General features: G+C 35.6%; 1 protein-coding gene across 7 annotated transcripts in view; it reads right to left on the bottom strand.

Moving 5' to 3' along the window:
* Positions 1 to 22,117, bottom strand: part of Samuel (SAM-motif ubiquitously expressed punctatedly localized protein) — a 215,141-nt gene that overhangs the window by 31,184 nt on the left and 161,840 nt on the right. For 2 of the 7 annotated variants that reach the window (XM_066295817.1, XM_066295818.1), the window contains exon 2: positions 5,674 to 5,874. The exons of 3 other annotated variants lie outside the window; for them this stretch is intronic. In XM_066295817.1, coding sequence (XP_066151914.1) covers positions 5,674 to 5,719 — 46 coding nt within the window. In that variant the 5' untranslated portion in view covers positions 5,720 to 5,874. Of the gene's footprint in view, positions 1 to 1,982; positions 2,293 to 3,232; positions 3,260 to 5,673; positions 5,875 to 10,277; positions 10,519 to 22,117 lie in introns of those variants that run through there. 2 more of the 7 variants (XM_066295816.1, XM_066295812.1) reach the window with 2 other exon arrangements.

The raw sequence follows: 22,117 nt of genomic DNA, 5'->3' as shown, positions 1-22,117 counted from the left end.
CACTGGCGTTTTAATTGCCATAAGGAAATGTGGAAAAATTGAAATATTCAGGAGGCAACATCACATTATAGAGACGTTTCAGGGGGAGATAGTAATCTGCAAAGTAACGTAAAAGCGCTAGTGCACCCACGTTCAAAAATGCACCATTTTCGATACACAAGGTGGCAAAGTTTCACGCGTCTTCTTATATTTTTCATTTTCAGACGAGTTAAATGTTTGTAAATGCAAAACGTTGAAGCCGATAATAAAATTATTAAAATGGCTGAAACTTGACCATGGCATCCTAAATTACAGACTTCCTTAATTTGGAGCAATAGATATTTTTGCAACCTCTACGAAAACGATAGAAGATGCTGTAATAATGCAACAGATCAAAAAGCTAAAGAATTGAACAAGACATTTAGATATGGTATCAGAATTCATGCAGGATACCTCAAAAAGAGATGGAAAGTATAAAATGGCCCAAAAAAACATAACATTCTGTGTATGGCTACCAACGATTTTAACATTTTGTTGTAAAGGATCTTAAAGAAAATGGGCGTTCGAAATTTCTAAAATTTAACTTGGGAAAACGTGAAAAAACGCAAAATGTGAAAACAAAATGTGAAACTTTGCCATCCTGTATATCGAAAGTAGTGCATTTTTCACCATGGGTCTATCAGCATTTTTTATTATTTTGCAGAGTACAATCGTCCCCTGAAATATCTCCATGACGATACGTTAAAATTTGTATAGGACGATTAAATAGTAAATGTCCAAAATTCAACTGAGGTAGGAAATATCTAAAATGTCATTTCAAAACTCATATGAATAAATACACGGTGTGATCATTTTATCTTAATAACATTTCATTTTGCAATAACTTTTTGGATTTTAAAGATCTCGGAGCGCGACTAAGGTTGTTGTCTAAGGCTTCTTCACAAGATTTTTGTAAATTTAACATGAGTTTCCATAACTGTCAAATCTCGTAACTTACATTTTTTTGAAGGGAACTGTATATTTCCTCCATTTCCCATTCTAGGAAAAATTCTAAATATATTTTATATAATATTTGCTATGTCTATCTCTTAGCGTCAGCTTAATATGCCAATTTAAAAATTTAAAATAATTTCCACATAAAACAGCCTCTAACTTAAACAGCCTTGTGAGAGTTACCGATTTGCTTTCTGTAAATAATAGTGATGATATTAACACACGGTATTGAAATGATTTTTCTTTACAATATTGTACACTAATTCTTTTATTACACACCCCTTAAGTGACTAATGAAAATAATGATTTTCAATTAAAAACAAATAACATTGAATTATTTATTAATGTTTGTTAGAGAAATTGCCGAACGAGACCACGTTGTTCCTCAAAGCATTTTTCAAAAACTTTAGTAGTTGTCTCAGAGAATTAATGAAGATTTCTGGTTTCTGTTTTAATCCTTGGATGTCATTGCATGGAGTTTCGCACACTTTACTTTCCACATATGCCGAGAAGAAAAAGTTCAATATTTTTAAATTTTAATTTTAATTTAAAATAGAAATTTAATTTTCGTTTTAATTGAAAAGGACTTAAGTTAGAGGCTGCCTGCATAATACGAAAATTATTTTCAATTTTTAAATTGATATATTAAGCTACCGCTAATAGATGTCACACAAAGTGTTATATAAAATATATTTAGATTTTTCCTTAGAATACGAATATGAGAAAATATACGAAATGGTCCATTTAAAAAATGCAAGTTACGTCGATAAATGTCAAAATTTGACACTTGTGGGAATTCATTTTAAATCTACAACTAACTGGTGAACAAGTCACAGAAAACAGCCTTTCGCGCGTGCCGATATCTTTAAAAACAAAAAAGTTATCGCAAAATGAAATGTGACCAACATAAAATAACCACGCCGTACAGTATGGGAATGATATGGATTATTCAGGTTAGCTCAAGTTAGGGGAACTGGGGCGCAGTCTTCTCCTCCCTTGTGAGACTGTACCTGGTGTGAACGAGGGCGAATCTTCGGCTGCAGTGACCTTCCACCTTTTAAAGACCTTCGAGTCAGTTAATCGTGAGACTCCGCTTTGGGAGATAGAGCGACTCGGAATAAACGAAATTAATTCGGAACTAAGAGGATCTGGTATGTGAGTTACTGGACAGACCGAATGAGGTTTAGTGGTAGTCTCTGGTCCTCTAGGTGTTGGGCCAGGAATATCGTAGGGGTCCGTACTGAGTCTCCTGTCGTTCCTGATATGTTTTAACGATCTTGCTCTCCTCAATTTGTTTGACACATTGCCATACAATATTTGCTGGAACAATAAGAAATCTACTGAATTGCAGATTTTGGTATCGATCTGATTAAGATTAAACAATGGTGTGAAGCCATCAATTGCTTTTCTAATATATCGAAGACAAATATTTTACGTTTTATTCGAAGTTGAATTAAATTGATTCGTGTAGGCCATAGTCTTTTTTTTTTAAATCCCTCCTGCGCTCTATATTGCGAAATCGGTGCGTTAAATCCATGAAAAAAATAAAAATAATGTAGAATCCGCACATTTACACAACATATGTAATAAATATGACTTGATCCTATCACTTTCAATAACAACATTAGTTCAAACTTCGCTGGTATTTAGAGGTCGACAACTCTTGAATCGTTCACCTGAAGCAATAAAATAAATATCTCTTTAACACAAATTTAGAAAGACTACAAAACGAATTTCCATCCGGGAGTTTCATTTTTTTCTTTATTAATTATAACTTCATTTAGGTTGTTAGACTAACTTTAATGACTAATAATTGCAGAGCAATAGCCATTTTTAGTTCTACATTATTCCCGTATCGCGTGCATATATCTACTTTACATAAGCCAGTAAAAGTTTTATATAAGCTGGTGAGATATTATGGTTTAACGGACGATAGTGCCATCTATGAGTTTAATCAAAAATATTTTAACGTTGTGTCATATAATAAGAGATGTCGCGACGGAGAAGTTTACCTACATCACGAAATCGAATGTGCATTATTTCGTGAAAAGAAGGTCAAATTTCATCACAATGTTATGATGAAAGGTTAATTTAAGGCTCTCTTTAATCCTTAATCTTTCAAGTTTTTGTGTAGTACACCAATTCTCAACACTTGCCAACCCACGAACATATTATTTCATATACAAATCAAGCCTAAACTCAAAAAGTAAATAACACTTTTTCAACTTCAATCACCATTCGTCACTTAACGTCTCGCTACCTGACCCTCCATCATTGGGGACCGAAGAAAATGACCGTCCTCCTCCCCCCCTTTCTTTCTTCAAAAGTGCAGGTTGTATCCTTTTGTCAATAGTTAATCTCTAGTCGGCGGGTCTTCAATCTTCAACAGGTAGAATAACTTTGACCTTATTTGTTCGCTCTCGGTTCTTGGAAGCAGACACCAAAACGCCTTTGAATGTGACCCCGAGGGTTCGTTTCGGGGGCCCCATATGGCGAGCTCATTTTGCTCTTTTTCGGGTTGCCAATTGTCACTCCGAATAACCCAACAAAATTTCATGGCTGCGTTAATAAAGTGGGTTTTAGGCAATTTAAAAGGCTGTTTGGGTTGGGTATATGAGGTGGTCGTAAAGATGGTTGCAACTTTATTTCTGGGCTGTAAAAATGTACTCAGATGATCTCATGGGAAAGCTGTGCTAATGAACATATGCGACCAAATGCTGAAGATAAATCATCGTTCTCTAGACAAATTGGCGTGTAATCGTTTAATAATAATCTGACATGATACGATGGGAATTTTCTGTGTTTAAATGTCAATATTGATGTTAGAATTTTCTTGTTTCTAGGTTTTATTATTTAGACAAATGTTAAGTAATAAATTGCTAAGGGGACACAACTCAAAGGTCGAGAAGCTGTATCCTGCAAGGTAATACGCAAAGGCTTAGAAGATATGAGTAGTCATGTTTGGTTTTTCGTTGGGTGATCATGATTACGTAAACGGATTTTAATTTCTAAAAAACAAGTTGAAGTCCATAAGATTTATGTACAAATTTATGAGTGCGTGTCCCACGGGAAAGGAACAACTTAACAGGGGAGTTCCAATAAAATCGACAAAAACTCCTGAATGAAACTTACGATGTAAACGCGATCAATTATTTCAAAATTTTTCCCTTTTGCAAGGGGATCCATAAGATACAAATAAATAAAAATATTAATTAGTCAAATTTTTTGGCTGACTGTTGATAAGTTTGTCGCGTAGACCTTTTGATAACTAGAACCTGCGCAACGTGACCACTTTATCTGTGAAATCATAGAAATATTTAGAATTCCACTTACATGTTATTTTCCAAAGTAGTAGATAACCATGTACATGTTCTAGAGTATATTAGACAAAAGACATTTTTCATGTAGCTAAAGTTACCTAAGGAACTGAAGGGTAACATAAGGTTCACACTACGTTTGTTTTTGGAATTTAAGGGTCCTTTAGTGTACTACACATGTTAAAAATGTTTAGCAAATTTTTTATAATTCTGTTTGATGAAATCATTATCAACGTTTCTCAACCCTTACAAAAATCATTAAAATTCTTGCCTCCGCTGTAACTGGGAAAATTTAAAAATGTTTTACGCTAATTCATGTTTATCAGTGTAAAGTTCTTTATAGTAATCTACATGTAGATTACGGATCTCCTAAGTATTAATTATTAATACCATGTAATCACAAACTTTTGCTCTTTATCACAGGCAACTTTCCACGTTTAAAGAGGAAGCCATTTTGTTGAATAACAAAGTTTGTCTCGGAGATTCCGAGCTCTGTAAATAATTTGAAAATTAATATTATTTGTTGAGTTAGTCAATATGAACGAAATATTCTTACACCCGGTTTAATGGAATGATTGTCTTAAACCCAAAATTGCAATTTTTAAGATTTAGTTCTCTGAATTGGCGTTAACGCAGATTTAAGAAGTTTGAATATAACGATATAAACGTAAAGAAACGTTTACCTCTTAGATGTGAGGTCGATATGTCTGCGGAAAACGCGTTATTATTAAGTGATAATTAGAGCGGTGTAAACGTAAACATTTGGCACTTACCCCGGGCAACTCAACCTGCACAAGCGTTTACTGAACGAGGCAATTTTCTTTAATTATTGGGTTTTCTCGGAGATTTACAGGCTAATTTGTAACTTGAAGATGAATTCTATTTGGTGAGGTTCAATGTGGCTTAAAAACTGTATCGACGGTTTAATCAAATGCATCAACGAACCCAGAACTGCTGTTTTAAACGTTGTTTTTCGACACGGAGAAACGAAGATTTGAAGCAACTTTAATAAACGAATATTAAATAACAACGTAAATATAACCAACTTAATAAAAGTTGTCCCTATTATCGGACAACTGAACACGCACGGCCGTACTAAACGACTACAAAAGAGCCGTTTTAATTACGAAGAGGTTTATTCAGGAAGTCTTTTAGGAACTGAGACACAAAGATCCGAAAGGTGACCTTTTACGTTTAATATACACGAAGATATACAATTCGAGTGTGTGATATGAAGTCCTAAGGAATTACATATCTTGTTGTTCCTCGACGCTTTTACAGTCTACCTTCGAAAAGTTGTACTTTTGGTAGCACATATTAGGCTTTTTGTACATTTACCACGTTCTCCTATTGTCTACATTTACCCAACACCACTTCAATTTACCTGAATAGCACCAAGCCGGCCACACAACTGGACTCTCGGTGTCCATGATGTCGCCAATTCTCAGAAGTGTCAAAACCTATTTCCTCACATCAGAAAGTCCCGATTTTTCGAAACAACCACGTTTTTGCGAACACTAAAAGTTCAGACTTGAAAGAGATTACACCGCAACACAATAATACAAACTTGAAGTTGCCGAAATATCTGAAAGAGAAGACATAAATTAAGATTCTAATATTCAAGTGTTACACATGATATTAAAACTAAACGATGGACCTGAACTAGTCATGTGAGCGCAAACAAGTTCACCCTGATGTCAGGCAACCCAATATACATAGAGGACCAAAAGTCCCGCATAAATTCGTTAAAAATTTAAGAAAATATTTTCCATGAAAATGTATAAATATATACAAAAATATATATATATATATATACAGGGTTCGCCATTACTCCGGCCTTGGTTCCTGGTGTCTGTATAAATATCAATATGAAATGTTTAGTACAGTACTAATTTATATCGGAAAGCTGCATGATTTAATAATATTTTTGTTTATACAGAGTGTTCCGTTTTCGCTGGGCGGCATAAAGTTATAATTTTTTAAGTAGCAACCCATAATTTTTTTATGCCATTTGATGAAACCCTAATTTAGAAGGAAAATACATTAAACATTTTTTAAATTGGTTGCGGCGTTGCCATATTAGAAGGTAGTGACAGGTAATATGACAATTAAATGACATAAGTAATTTATGATTTTGTTAAATAGAAGCAAAGCCTACTAGAATAAATCTGTTAGATTATGATAATGCCTGTTGCAATTTGATTGAAATTTTGTAAATATCTCCATAACTGTAAATGTTAGATGAAAAGATGTTTTTGCAATTTAATAGAGAATTAAAAACTATATTAGAAAGACTTGAAAAAAATCATGGGTACCATTAAAAAAAAAACTAGTTTCAGCAATTTGTAAAATTTGCAAATTAGCGCTCTTATACAAAAAAAGTATGGTGCATTAAAAAAATGTTTTAAAGTTTTTAAGTACCTCTGACTTTCATTTACTACTTTACAACAAATTTCAAAAAACACAAGTTTTGTGATAATTTTTTTTTGATGCTGCATTTTTTTTTTAATTTCTCTAATATGGCAACGCCGCAACCAATTTAAAAAATGTTTAATGTATTTTCCTTCTAAATTAGGGTTTCATCAAATGGCATAAAAAAATTATGGGTTGCTACTTAAAAAATTATAACTTTATGCCGCCCAGCGAAAACGGAACACTCTGTATAAACAAAAATATTATTAAAATCATGCAGCTTTCCGATATAAATTGGTACTGTACTAAACATTTCATATTGATATTTATACAAAGACACCAGGAACCAGGGCCGGGGTAATGGCGAACCCTGTATATATATATAAATATATATATGTAACGATAGATAAATGTATTTTTGAATTGTTTTCCTATGGAATACCATTTACATTATGATGTTTTCGACTTCTTTCAGAAATTCTGAACATATTTCATATAACACACCCACATCTACACTGCGTAGATTAAAATAAAAACAAAGATTAGCTATAATGGCAAAACGATTAACACTTAAAACATAACAATATAAACTACTATAATGTATTAAATAATAGAACCGTGCCGCGTTGGCTTCCTGAGAGTGAGTAAGCCGCAATTCAATTTCTCAAGAACTTACAAGTATTTGTTGAGCTTATTGAGTAATTTCATTTTTGTACTCTTCTGTATTGTTGCGCTTGTTTAATTACACCCAGTGTGTCAAATGGCCCCTTAAAACAAGTCCATAGGGGTGAAGACAGGCAATGTAGCAGGACACTTTAATTGCCATATTGTGCAAATATTCCAATAATTCTTGAATTTGGACGTGAGTATTATTACACGAAATATATTCCGAATTTCTCGAAAACTTCATAATGGTCATGGGGTTTCATAAGAAAAAGATTAAAGAGTACGTTTATCTACTACATGGGTAATCTTGTATACATGTCTGTTACGTCGAAAAAGACGCAAATAAAAATCAAATTTGACCTGTTTCGGCATTTTCACGAAAAATATTTCCTTCAATTTTTAACGAATTTAGGCGGGGCTTTCGGTCCGCCACTTACACGTAAGCGGTTAGATAGTTGCGAAAAGGCATTTGGATGAATTCAGTTTTATCTGTGCGATCTACAGGTTTTAACGAAGTAGTCTAATAATTTGACTTCGTTGGTTGAAACCACGTACCAGAATGGTATATATAACCAGCAACCTGTTGATAAAGGTTAATCGTTGTGCGTGAAAAAGTGTGACCCCGGCCTGTTAGAGGTTAATTTTTCTGGTCGTACTAATTGCCTTTTGATGGGAACCAGAGTTCAAATTGCCAAGTTTTTATGGTTAATTTAAACCAAATTATAGTTCGGCCGAAGTAAACCGTGACGAAGATTGAGGATTCAGGTGTTTCATCAAGCTCAAGTCACGTTACAACTTTAATTTGTTCCCGAAAATTATCGAATTATCGAATAATAAAATACTATCGACTTAATAAATACCGCAATCGCAACGTCAGGTACATCGTTCTTGTGTGATAGCAATTTTTGGAAGGAAATTTTTCAAATTATACGATAATTTTAGAAGTTATTATCACATCAGCAGGAACACCGATTAAGCTTACTTTGTAAGCACTTGGGCAGGAACATTGTACTTATTGAGGGACGAGGATATTTTTGGAACACTTTCTATGTGTCTAATTGATTGTTCCCAAAAACAATGTGGTTGACGACATGAATGCATTTTCCGTTCTTTGTTATCGGTTTGATGAGTGTTATCGGAAGGAAGTTGAATCGAGCCTTAGGTGAATACTAATAAATAATATTCGGAGGTTACCGGTCATTTGAACTTTTTCAGGGTTTTAATAGGCTGAAACGCCACGTTCCAAAGGATCCGAGGGCTTTAGATTTCAATTACGTGGGTGCAAAAGTATCAAAGGACCAAACGAAGGAGTCACCAAACATTTAAAGAAACATCTCATATGCCTCTGTTTTGAAAACCGATACATTTGTGATTGTTTAAATTCTAAATCGTGAATATAGATATTTAGAAATAATAAGCACAAACAGGAAAATTTAATTGGTCCGTAGTCGCACGTATTTTTCATACAAAATCGTTGATATGTACTTTGATTTGCCATGATAAAACACAAGGAACTCTGGAGAGATCATATGTATGATTAAATACTTTCAAATTCCCAGTAGTACTCGACGGTCAATACTAAAGAGAGTGAATTTGATATTTCGGATTTTCTGACCAAATTATTGATGTGCTGCAAATTCGGCCAGGTCAGCTTTGAGATGGGGAAATATAAACTCATCACTCGATTACCTTTATTTCAACATTTCGACTTAACTGCCTGTTAAGTTTGCCGGCGCTTTCATAATTTGGCCCTTAGAGAGCATCAATATAGGTAGACGTCCACTTTTGGAATTCCACTTTTATTGGGAGAATCATGGAGTGCGTTCAAGTAATAATATGGGTACATTTTCAAGTGATTCTTTTTGGAATCGTCTGCTTAATTGAAAGGAGATTGAAAATCAAAATTTCAAACACATGTAAAACTAAAGAGGAGAAATGATGGGACTAAGTTGGATAGGAGAAAGTCGACAAAGGAAAAGACAGAAAATTAATTGTCAGAAAAAGGACAAAACAGAAGATAAAATCAGGAAATTATTGAAATAACTTCGCAGCAATCAGAAAAATTATATCTAGAGAGAAAGGAAAGAGGAAATGCGTGTATAGACCTAAATAAAATTGATAATATCTATAAAAATATTTCCCTTACAGATTGTGAAAGGCTTGGGAGGAAGATTGGGTGAGAATGAGAAGAAACAGAGATTTACGGAACATAGAAGATGAAACAAACAATGAATAGACTGGCAAAGAGGAGCTAATTAAAAATGCGCTTTGAAGATTATCTGAGAGAGAGCAAACGATAGTCGGAATCACTTGGTTAGGAGTAAATTACAAGCTATTCATAGAAACATGCAATAAGTGTGATTGCCGATTAAGAGAAATTCAAGGGAGAGGAAACTGTTGCAATCTATTGATCGGAATAAGAGGGAGAGTATCTACAGCAAAAGAAACATTCAACCAAATGACAGGAAAAGAAACATAAGGTTAGTTATAAAGCACACCCGTACCACGTTTATCACTAGTCACTATCAAAGTGATCTAGAACCTTGAGCACAGTCCTACGGTTCCAGTAACATTTCGCTAAGGGAAAGATAAAAGAAAGGATTGTTTTAAAAACAAATTAAGTTATCAATGGCAATTTCGAAAAATAAAATTGAAATGATATCAGCTATTAGTATACTAGTAACATTATGATTATGATTAATATTATGATTCTTTTTATAGTTCTATCGATTAGATTCGGCGAACGAGTAACAGTAACAGCAGTGTTTTTGTATACTCAAAATAATAACGATAAATTGATCGAAATGAATTTTCCTAACAGCAAACAATAATTGCGGGAAGGTCTAAAATTTATAACCCACACCCTCAAATTTTCATCAATACCCCGCAATCACCCACCATCACCCGTACCTTAGAGAAATCGCATAATCCGTGTAAACAATCACAAAAATTTCCATAAAAACACAAAACGCAGAGGCAAATTTAAATCTCGCGCTTCTACCCTCTCTCCATCAAAACAAAACAATCGAACGTCGTGTTGATCTCCCTCCAAACGCCCGTAGATCGCGATCGTCGACTGTTCTAACACGGCGTACCGTGATCGTACTGAGCGACTTATCAAAGGCGGCAGGTGCGCGAGGTGCCAAGGCCTCTCTGGGGTCGCAGTGTGCTCTGATTTTGGTGGAGGGGAGAGAGGTACCATGCCACGGGTCACCTCACGGGGTGGGACGGTACCACTGGTTCATTCTTGGATCTTGGTAGCGAGGACAGGGACGGACTCAGCAGGAGTATTTGTTTTCGATTATTTATCTGATCGGCTGAGAGCTAAATTACTATTGAAGTGCTGATAATTTTATCAGCAACGCAGTTTACATGGAAGTTTATCAATAGAGCGATGGGACGGTTGTATTTCCGTTTTAGGTACATTAAGGTGAAGCTAGTTTTCATAAAAACAAAAAAAAAATCGAACAGAACCTAGACTCCATTTCGATTTTTCCATGAAAGTTATCCTGCCGTTTAAGTTGACAGCACGTTCAACATTTTTTCTTTAGCAGGAACTTGAACAACAGAGATCACATGCAGTGGGCTGATTTAGCGATTCTAGTATGGTACCTAATGATTTGTAATGCTTTTTAGCGGTTTACGGACGGTAGCTTCACAAAAAGATCTGCCTTGTGTTTCACCGTAATTCAGATAATGCCACTATAAACACGAACCCACAACCTTTGCCCGGCGTCTAAGGTAGGGTATGCCAAAGCCTTACTGAAGAGTCCAAAAGTCGGAAAATCTAAACGTGTCTCTGCGTAAGGAAACCCCCCATTTAATGATCTTGGATTTGGTAGTTAAATAGCCGTTCAATTTAAGGATATTGCCTATCGCCGCCTTTTGACGTGTGAGCGCTGCAGGCGTCCCTTCATAGTCAATTTCGTTCTTGTCTTTCAACGTCTAGTATTAGTTACTTTTTGCTGTCAGCTGTCAACCTTAATTACGCCAAATAACAATTGAATTATGAATTAGTTCTACGCATGATCTGTAGTATTTGAGAGGTTATCTTTTAAATGTGTTAATCTGGACTTTAGTTACTGATGACAACGTTGGGAAACGAAACCATACTGATCAAAGTGAAAAGCAAATCAAAAGTTCAAATAACCTTTTATGCCCAATTTAATCTTATGCACAGTATAAATTAAATAAAAGTGATAATTTTTTTTTGGAATTGAGAAAGTCAATTTCTTCTTTGTAGTTTTGCGTTTGCCTACATTTCTATTAAATAAATATGACATTGAAATGAAGCTTCAACTTGCATCAAGTATATATAAATACTTGAAATAAATGTTATTACAATTGATCTTTTGTTTGAAACGAATGTTCTATTATTTCCGATCCGTTATATAATATCAATTTAAATGTATTCACTTGACGTTAAATAATTAAATTACGTGAGAGTTCAGATGTTGAAAACATATATTTAGTGTTTTCTGCGCCGAATCGTGACTTTTCTATGTTTGCATTTTGCGCCCTAGGTGTCGCCCTCATTTCAGGTGTTTGATAATTATATTCATGACCGACAAATGTACCTACCTACTGATTTTAATTGACATTTTATACAACGTATCTATAATTTGCCTGAAATCTGGGCATATTATATTGCTTTTTGAAAACTCCGTTGAGTGTTGAAACTCTTGTATAACAAAGTACCTCTCTGTAGCCAATTATAAGGCACAACCTTTTCTTCTTTGAACCCGTCTACCTCTACTGCCACTCTACCAATAAGCTACTGTTAATCCACGCCGCTGTTGCTTTTTTCGTTTGCCATTCTCTTTTATTAAAGTCATCCAGTCGCCATCTCTTTCTCGATCGAATAGGAAGATTGAGCTGCCGTCTCTGTCCTGTGCATTAGACTAATTGCCCCGGCTTTTTTGTCTTCGATTCCGATCGAGATATCGGAAAGGTCACCGGACGACGTCGATTAAAGATGGTTGACGTTGGTGTCCCCTTAATGGTATTCGTTGGTAAGCAATCTGGAATGAATTTCAGATGCTGGCTGAGCCCATAACCATCAACGGGCTAGTTTTTGGCATAAATACATTAAATTGTCTCTCAGACGTTTTTCAGCCGTCTTCGGGTCGGCTTTGGGCATCTTTAGACGTTATCGGTAAGTAATCTCTTTGGGAATTCGGCCGCCTCCGTTGACCACCGGATGCGATCCGTTAAGGCCACAAAAACCAAGTGAAGAAGAAACGACTGGCCGATTAGTCGGGGTCATCGGTCACGCTTGATTTTACCTCTTTGCTGTTGCTTATTGAATCCTTTTTTTTCTCTCTTATGAAGCTTCAAGTTTGAACGTATTGGTTGTGCAAGAGCGGATGGGGTCAAGGCATTTCACACCTGCTAACAGCTGGCTCCTAATGGACTTTCGATTTGCTAAAGTAGATCGACCGCAGTTGATCATGTGTTAATGCCGAATTTGAAAATAACTGAGGATTTTAAATGCATTATTATCTGTACGGTTAATTAGTGTTGGTTGGGAGGGGCCGCGTTCACAGGTCGATGGTGGTCAGAGATGCGTTGAAAGTGTAACGCTGCAGAATGGGGAAAAGCACCATCAGCGTCGCCGGTGTCGAGTAACAGGATATTTTCTCGAAAAATGCGTTTTGTGAACATGGACTTTTAGCGCAATTGTGGATGATCCAAGCGAGAATACAATCGGGGTGAAAGACATCAGTTTAATTAAGCCTCAATATCAAAAAGCAGAAGTACCAAATTCGACGAGGGTAACACGACATTAAACATATTCAAAATGACCACAATATTCGTCAATGCTTCACAGATCTGTCTTTAATCTCAGAAATTCCCTTCAAATTCAAATGATAAATGGGAATTGATTGGATAAATAAATTGGTTTTTGGGCACTAGACGTTATCTCAAAAATCTATTGAAATCGACTTGGGTTATAAAAACATTTTCTTGAAGTGTAAAAAAATTCGATTGGTGGACCAAAAGTAGTTTTCAAATTCAAATAAATCTCCTGTTGACAAATTTTTAATACATTAAAACGAAAAATTCCTAATGAAATACAATTTTCGATGAAGTTCTTTAGGTGAAGAAAGTGTTCGCAGTATCAAAAATTGGGAAAAAGGCTTAGAAAACGTTTTCAATTTCTAAAAATTTTCCTAGTAAACGTGTATTTGAGGTATATGCGCGATTATTTACCTAAACAGTCTTTTACTCTTAAAGCTTAGTATCTCGGGCGAAATAGGGCCCCAGTTTAGATGACTTGGAAGCAAAATTGCAAATAGGGTCAAGTTATTGAGGAATCCAGTGTAAATAAATCCGGCCAGTGTGAAGTCCTTATTGTCAAGTCATTAAGGATTTTATTTACATATTTTGTAAGGTAATAGTAGTTTTAAAAGGACATTAGTGTAGCCCATTCGCTTTTTAATTGCACTCCTAAGTCATGGAGGTTTATCACATTGACCCGCATAGTTTTTATTTGTTTTATGTATTTATTACGTAATAAAAGCACTACTTGGGCTGCAGTCTGTAAAAAGTGAAAAAAAGTTAGTTTGTTGCAAACAATATTTCTAGCAAATCCAGCGAAAGCGATATTTATTTAAAGCTTTCAATATGCGGTGATTGGTTTAGTCAGGTTTGGTAAAATCTCAAAATTAAAGTAGCTTTAATACTTATCCACACGCAGATCTCTGAAATCCAGCATTTCCTTTTAAAACATGGAAAATATTTAGAGTTACAAAATGGAGTTACACTTTTCATATGCGATACCTGCTGTATTTTTACATCGTTAATAGCATTTACTTATCTTTTTTTTCTGATATAATTAATTGATACGATTATTATTAAATCAGTCCGTCTAAAAGAATTTTTTACGGGTATTAGATTGTTAAGTAATAAAAAATTATATAGACACTACAAGCAATGTTTTATGCCACATTCAAAGTACTTACGAGGGGACAAAGGAGAAAAAAAGGTATAAAATAAGATATGGAAGGTTCATTTTCAACTATATAAATATGTATATATATATATATATATATATATATATATATACAGGGTGTTTCCTAACTACGTGTAAAAAATTTAAAGGCGTAATCCTCGACTGATTTTGAGTCAAAAATGTCTAATAAACATATGTCCGCAAATGCTTTGTTTCCGAGATACAGGGTGTTGACTGAAAGACGTTGAAAAAGGTTTTAAAGGTTTGGTGGTTGGGAGCTTGGTGGTTTGGAAACCTTTCCATGTAAATGCGCCTCGCTGCCAAACACTTACCATCACCAAGGCCGTAAACAAAAACCATATTGGCCATTTCTTTTCAAAATTTTCAAAACTGAGGTATAATCTGATTTTTGGGACACAGAACTAAATTCTTTCACTTTAAAGAGTAAAACACCAAAATAACACTGACTATCTTGTTTATAGTAGTGGAAGTAGGAAAAAAAAACTAACAATAAACAAGTTAGTAAATTCCACCAAACCTTTAGAAACCTTTAAAACCTTTTTCAACGTCTTTCAGTCAACACCCTGTATCTTGGAAACAAGACATTTGCGGACATATGTTTACTAGACATTTTTGACTCAAAATCAGTCGAGTATTACGCCTTTAAATTTTTTACACGTAGTTAGGAAACACCCTGTATATATGCATAAAAACTGGTTCTTAAAAGTTTAGCTAAACTGCACGTAAAGTAACTTATAGTCAAGGCAAGTCATCAGTTAAAGTGTCTCTCAATTACGGAGGTGTTTGATATAGCTGTCTTTACTTCAACTGTTGGTTAAGCTTCAGTATGAATAATACTTCATATTTCAGTGAGTTGTTACCTGGCAGCCCTCACTACCTAACTAGACATTTAAGAATCGATCCATAAAAAGTTTCAGCACCTACAGGATATACTCTCAATAGATAAGTGATCCCCGCAATCGTTGGTGAAAATTCGTCATAATTTCAACATTTATGACAGGAAGTTGGGGTGATTATAATAACGGAAACCGCAAACTGTATACAGGCTGTCCCAAAATATGCCGATAAACTTTATATGTTGGTGGTGGGGGACCTCAACAGAAACTTTAATAAACATGTGCCTGCGAAACAAAAAATATGTTAATTTCCCATTTGAATAACTTACCGATATGTATCGATGGATTGGAACGGGAGGTCCTGTAGCCTGGCTCGCGCATTCTCCTGATCTCAACACCCTCGATTTTTTCCTTCGGGGTTATCTCAAATCTCTGGTCTACGAAACGACTATTCGTAATGAGGAAGATTTCTTAGCAAGAATAATGGCCAGTTGCACACATCTAAAAGCTATTCCCGGAATATTCCATAGGGTTCGTGAGTCAATGAACCAACGGTACAATCTTTGTTTTGAAGCAAATGGTCGACAATTTGAACAATTAGTATATTTATCAATAAAACAACCTCTAACGCGAATAAAAAGTGATTATAACGACCAAAACGATATTGCCTTTTTTCTGTTCTGGCTCATTTGCGGGCACCTGTTTATTTAAGAAAAAAATTTGCATTGATGTTTCTCACCAGCTGTTAAAGTTGGTCGGTATATTTGTGCGACACCCTGTATACAGTTTGCGGTTTCCATTATTAAAATCTCCACGTGACCTGGACTCGGACGCTTTAAATTTTGAGGCTTCTGGGTATAATAAGTGGACATGACCTGCTTTTATGAGTTAAAAATTTTGATTTTAATGCTTTTTAAATTATCGTGTGAAACCACACTGAAACTTTCGTGAGGCCCCTCTATACTGCGACAGTTGTAGATACTAGGGTATGCCCTGCTCAAAAGTTCAAAGGAGTGATTCTCATTATGTAGTTGTGTTCTCCAAGAAATGTACAAGCTCGCCGATGGAGTGAACTGATTCGCATTGGTCATTTGAAGATCAACTTCAAAGGGATCTCGACAGATCTACGGGAGCACTTTGAACTGTTGAATTTGTTCAGTAAGTACAGAAGATTAGTAGAGCACATTCTCTACTTCTCATTTTTCATGTTTGGCAATCATTCATAGTCAACCAAAGCTCTGTCGGATTGATACAGTAGCTAACTCGAGTAATTACGTTCTTGGCAGTTCTTGCATTAAGCCGACCACTAAGCAGATAATAATTTACGAGATATTCAATGTGCAGGAGCACTTCCTGCTTCAAGAAGTGAAATTACCGCCATTTTGCAAAGTCTTCGACCAGATTCTCTGCGTTCTAACAGTTCGGCACATGTAATTATCTTTCGGCATCATCGATTGCCGACTCTATGGATTTATGATGTTGATGATAATGTTTTGATTTGCCCACGTAAAGTACATTTGCGAGGAAAATTAAAATCCAATTTGGAATAATTATAATTCCTGCCATCTTCAAATCGTAAACATCGGGATTAATGCCAACCGTGTGCATACGACGAATAATATTCACGTTGTGGCTTAATTACGTACACCAAATCAGTGAGGCGTGAATATGCAAATGGCACATGTTTATTTTATACTTAAACCGAGATTAGTTTCGTCTTCCGCAAGAGCAACAGTAAAATAAATTAATTGGAAGATCATGAAAATACTGAAAATTTTTCCCATGGAAAGCCCCTCTCCAACGCTAGTTAGTTCAATAAATAACGCCTACTTGGAAATGGTCAACTGTCCAAATAATCTGACCAGGTCGCTTCGGCCACATTCAGGTCTTCACCATTTTCGGTCATAAATTAAGAAAAAAACTCGATTTTCAAGATTCGAAAACAGCGGGGTCACTAGTGGCCCATACCTTGAACCGAACGCAGTCTGCTGACCTGGGGACATGTCTTCTCTAATTGTCGGATCCACTTCGGTTTCGTTCAGTTTTCGAGAGAATCGAAGATACCAATACAATTCGAGTTGAAATTTTGATCGTGTTGTAAATTTCAGGAACGTGAAAATGAGACTAAATCATAATTCTCCGAATGCGCAATGCGCACTTTACCGTTTCGAGGTCTCTTTACTTAGATACAATTTTGCAAATCATCCAGCGAGCAGTAAACCGACCTTACCGCACACGTGCGGTTAAAAGGTGTGCTGCACGTAATTCAAAGTGACATGTGCCAGCATAAAAATTTTTAGGGCGTGTTTGATATTGACATTCGAACGGTAAAACCCTTTATCCCACATATGCTTGTAAAGATTTCATCACCTGCTAGTATTTAATTGAATTTGTAGAAAGCTATAAAGTGGACGCACATGCGCCATTAGGGAAAATGTTGTACCTAACACGTGCTAAAGTATGTTTACCGCACTCGGTTGCTGAGTGAACTTCGTTTAGCGTCATTCGCAACCGACAAGTTTTTTAAAACAGCCTTTTCATCATGAGCGAAAGGATGTGGCCTGATTTATATGGCAAGAGCTTTTCTTGTTCAGTTTGCTGTTGCCAATTTATATAAAATTGTGATTAAAATTTCTAAATTCGTAAAGGAATGGTGTCTAGCCATGTTGCTCATTGCGCCACGAGCTGCAAGTGAGTATGGGAAATTGCATGAGTAGGAAATTAGTATCTTGTACAAGTACTATACAATGCTTTTACGACTTACGTATCAAATTCAAGAGACTGAGATCATCATCAGTTTTTGCAACGTAACGGAGAGTAGGGTGCTCTCCCTCATATCAAAGATGTGTGGATTTTAGTTAGGGAAGGGTGCATATGCAGAGTGGAGTAGTATTTTATGAGTCTTACTTATTTAGAGTTTACACATCTGGGATTATGAAGACTAGTAGTTTAAGAATCAAATCGTCTGTCCACAATTATTGATTTCAACCCCTAATTCTGATTCTCAGGGAAAAATATCCACGAAAATTCTTTCCAGATTGCATCGTCGTTTGTCATCGATAGTTGCTCTCGCAATGATCCCAGACAATCGTCCATCGGTGCGTTTAACATCGGGTTCCGCGAAGCAGTACCAAAGAATGCAGTAATTAGCGGAAAGGTCACCGAGAGGTCCGCAGGAGCCGAGAACCTGCTGTCGTTCGCCTCCTGCGAAGATAGTAAATTAAGAAAATCCGACAATGTAGTGACCGACGAAGGTACTCTCAACGGGCACTTCAAGGGCGATTTCAACATATTTATTGAGAAAGAACTACATATATGGGAACATTACTAGCGGTCATCGAACAATATGTAGATAACAATAAGCTCTATTGAGCTTAAAGTGCAAAGAGCTGTTTTTGCGCCTGGCACCATTATACTGGCTTGCTGCAATGGCTGCGAAATGTTAATCGCAAGATAATTGCCCAGATAACTGATAGATAGTGCCTAATACGATGACACAACAATGCTTTATTGTCCAATAAAGTGGTACCATAGCCAAAATGGGCTTAATTGATGTTATGAGGGGTTTTTAAGAGGTCCGTTCCTGGGATTTGAAAATCATTTCGCATGCATTAATGGATGCTTGATTAGATATGTAAATAAAGTTAATCGGAATAATTATTTATGTGAGAAAGGACGCAGGAAAGTCCAGTTCCCACTGAGAACCAAGCGGATGTCTCGGAATGATTTAAGTATGGTTACCAAACTCATTAATTGCACTTACTCTGCTATCTAGAGCAAATTAATTGATTATAATTCATAAGCTTTATATTAGGTAAGCATCCATAAGAACCATAAGGAAAATTTGCTTTTATTGGCTTTCTTCATCATCGACCAGAAAAACTTGCCAATTGCCGCTAACAGAAGGTTTTTACAGTAAAGTTCCGCTTGGCAGACAATAATAAACCTGACTCGTCGATGGTACCAACGTGAGCTGCAGGTCACCGGAAGCAACGTATTATTGGTACCGGCCACCGCGGCAGGACGAAGCGCATCAGAGAGGAAGGAACTCCTGCTGACCGCTGACTGGACGTTGTAATGGGTGTGGTTGGAATATTGTATTAATATAAATAGTTATTGTTGATAGTTCCTATGTAGCACGGGTGTCAGGGAGATATTTAAAGAGTGTTGTTATTCTTATTTTACAAACTATAGTTCCACTAAATATTGAATAAATTAGTCATCGCTGTATACCATACGAAAGCAGCGAAAAATCTAGGCTTCTGATAAACCGTCCAGTAATCAGTTTATTGAAACTGTTAAAATATTTTATTAATCGTAAATTTCAATGTGCTTTAAACGAAGTTACGCCGTTATCATCATGGCAAAATGCAATAAAATATGTTTTAAAAAAAGGAACCAATTTGAAGCATGAATAATTTTATTAATACGATAACAAGGCTTCTCATTATCAAAGCCAGCAATGATAGTAGTAGCGATGATATTTCTGAATTTCATACCAGAGGTTCAGTTGGAATCTAACAGATCAGCCTGAGTAAGTAAATAAAATAATTATATGTATACACGGTTGCTGGTAATTCGACGTATCCCTTTGGGGAGGTGATGGGGTATAAGGCAAGGAGTGGATTCAACTCATACACGCACATTTCAAAACTCACCTAGATTTTTTGTAATTTTTCATCAAATCCTTTTTGGATATTTTTACTTTCGCTATTCCATATACTTATCTAGCAGTAGGATCTTTCGTATGGAATGGTGCTCACTAGAAGAAATATTGTGTCTAGAAGCATTTGCATCATGTGAAAATTTTAAGTAAAAACTTCCACAAAATAATTTTTCAAGATCAGCTTCCCCAAGTTCTTTTGAGTAATTAAAAAAAAAATTTTCAAGGTAACGTGTCTACCAGTTGCTCTAAAAATTTACCTCAACAGCTGCCCAATGAAGTATTGCACGTTTAATAAATCATTTGCGGTTCAAAAAAACAAAAAAAAAAGTCGAAATACTTTAGATGAGTAATTTAGCTTAAATATAAGTAATAACTAAAACTTCACATGGTGTAATTGTTTCCGGACACATGTATTTTACTCCATACGGAAGACCACAATATTAGACAAGCGATCAAGAAGGGAGAGTAAAAAAATCCAAAAATGATTTCTTGTAAAATATCTATGAAGGCATTGAGGCCCGGAATTAAAAAAAAAGAAATAACTCAAAATTAGAGAATTTTGGAATATGCATATATGGGTTCAATTTATTCCTTACCTCATGCTCTATCACCTCCCCAAAGGAAAACGTTGAATTATCAATAACCCTGTATATGGTCAATGTGATTTTGATCTTGACCAATTAGCAACACTGTGCACCACTTTAGTCGAAATGCTTGTCTGTCTCTGGCCCATTTTATGTGTGACCTACGGTGATAACTAATTCCCTCAATATTTCGTGGAACTATAACTTTAAGTAGCAGGAAATGGGTGCTGATGGATGGACCTGTGCACAAATTTTTCTTCAATTCTCACTGACAATGTCGGATAAACTCCATTAATCTAGATTAACTCTGAATAACCTGAACAGTCATTTTTGAACCAATCAAGCTGGTACGCTAAGAAATTTGCAGCAACCTGAAATCTACAAGTAGTAATTTCGAGGTAATGCCATAACAGCCAAACTGACTTCAAGAGATGTTGATAATGATAGAAAATGTTTTTCAGTGAAGGAGTTATACTTATTTTCTTCTGCGTTGCACTGTTAAGCCATAAAAAATTATACAATTATTTTAAAAAAATACATTTTTCCTAGGATGTCTCGAAATGTAAACTTTTCGAATGCACCCTATATCTAGGAAATCAACATACTCAGTCAATGTCTCTATGAATGTTACTGAAAATCTAGGACAGTGTTGGGAAATATAATTTTTCTTACTTCAACGGTTATTCAAATGCTCTTGCAATGGAAATTCCACAACATTTGAATATATGGAGCACATACAATGAGACAACCCTGGCCAATCAAGTTTCATTACGAACAGTCTCCATTGAAGTTTGTCATTAATAATGAACATTATTAGTGCTGTTGAATTCTTATATTCATATGTGGCTATGTCTAAAAACTGAATTTAATCATACAGTATTGTTACTGCTGGCGTGCGGCTGTCGCAGGTAAAAGGCTGAAGCAAAAAAAGGGTTTATCGTAGGCGCTCAACCTAGTGATTTATTGCTTCCTTTTATGTATGTCGAATATTCCGGTATGTTCGTTTATGTTAATGTTCCTATGTTTCTGACGAAATTTTGGACTCTTCTAGTCATAAGACTTTTAGATACATATACAGGGTGTCCTATATTCGCCTAAAAACATGGGGATCTCGAAAACCGTAGGAGATACAGGGTTAGCTATATGGAGGCAAAGTTGTGTCTTTATGGGAATGGCGTTTTGCCTTTTTAATAAAAAAAATCCGGTTACATTCGGAGATAACCAGAAAATACCGACAATTGCTCTTTTCATTATTTTTGTCTGCTTCAAATTAAATATATAGAAACGTGAAAATAAAGAATGCTTTCTTAAGGTATATATTCCCACGCTACAACATAAAAATGGTTTATCACAGGTACGACAACAATTCGCTTTGTCAATATCATCATCAACTTTATGTTTCAAATAAGGATCTTACCGTTTTTTTTACAAATTCGACAAGTCACTGACAATTGAACCACAACCATGTGTTACATTTGCCGATTTGCGACGTCTGGTTAAAACATATTCATTGTCGGGAAAAACAATACCTTAACACATTCACATTCTAGAATAGTGCACCCTACTTACTTCACTCTCGTGGTAGAAATTGAAAACCCCTATGACAAAATGAATAGCTCAATAAATGTCAGATATTGATCACATGATAGGCATAGGCGCGTTGCGGTTGGTGTTACAGACGCGGCCCA

This window comes from Euwallacea fornicatus, chromosome 23 (assembly GCF_040115645.1).
Source record: "Euwallacea fornicatus isolate EFF26 chromosome 23, ASM4011564v1, whole genome shotgun sequence".
In the NCBI taxonomy this organism is placed as follows: Eukaryota; Metazoa; Arthropoda; class Insecta; order Coleoptera; family Curculionidae; genus Euwallacea; species Euwallacea fornicatus.
The sequence above is the reverse complement of the archived record's forward strand: the minus strand, read 5'-3'. Positions and strand labels throughout refer to the sequence as shown.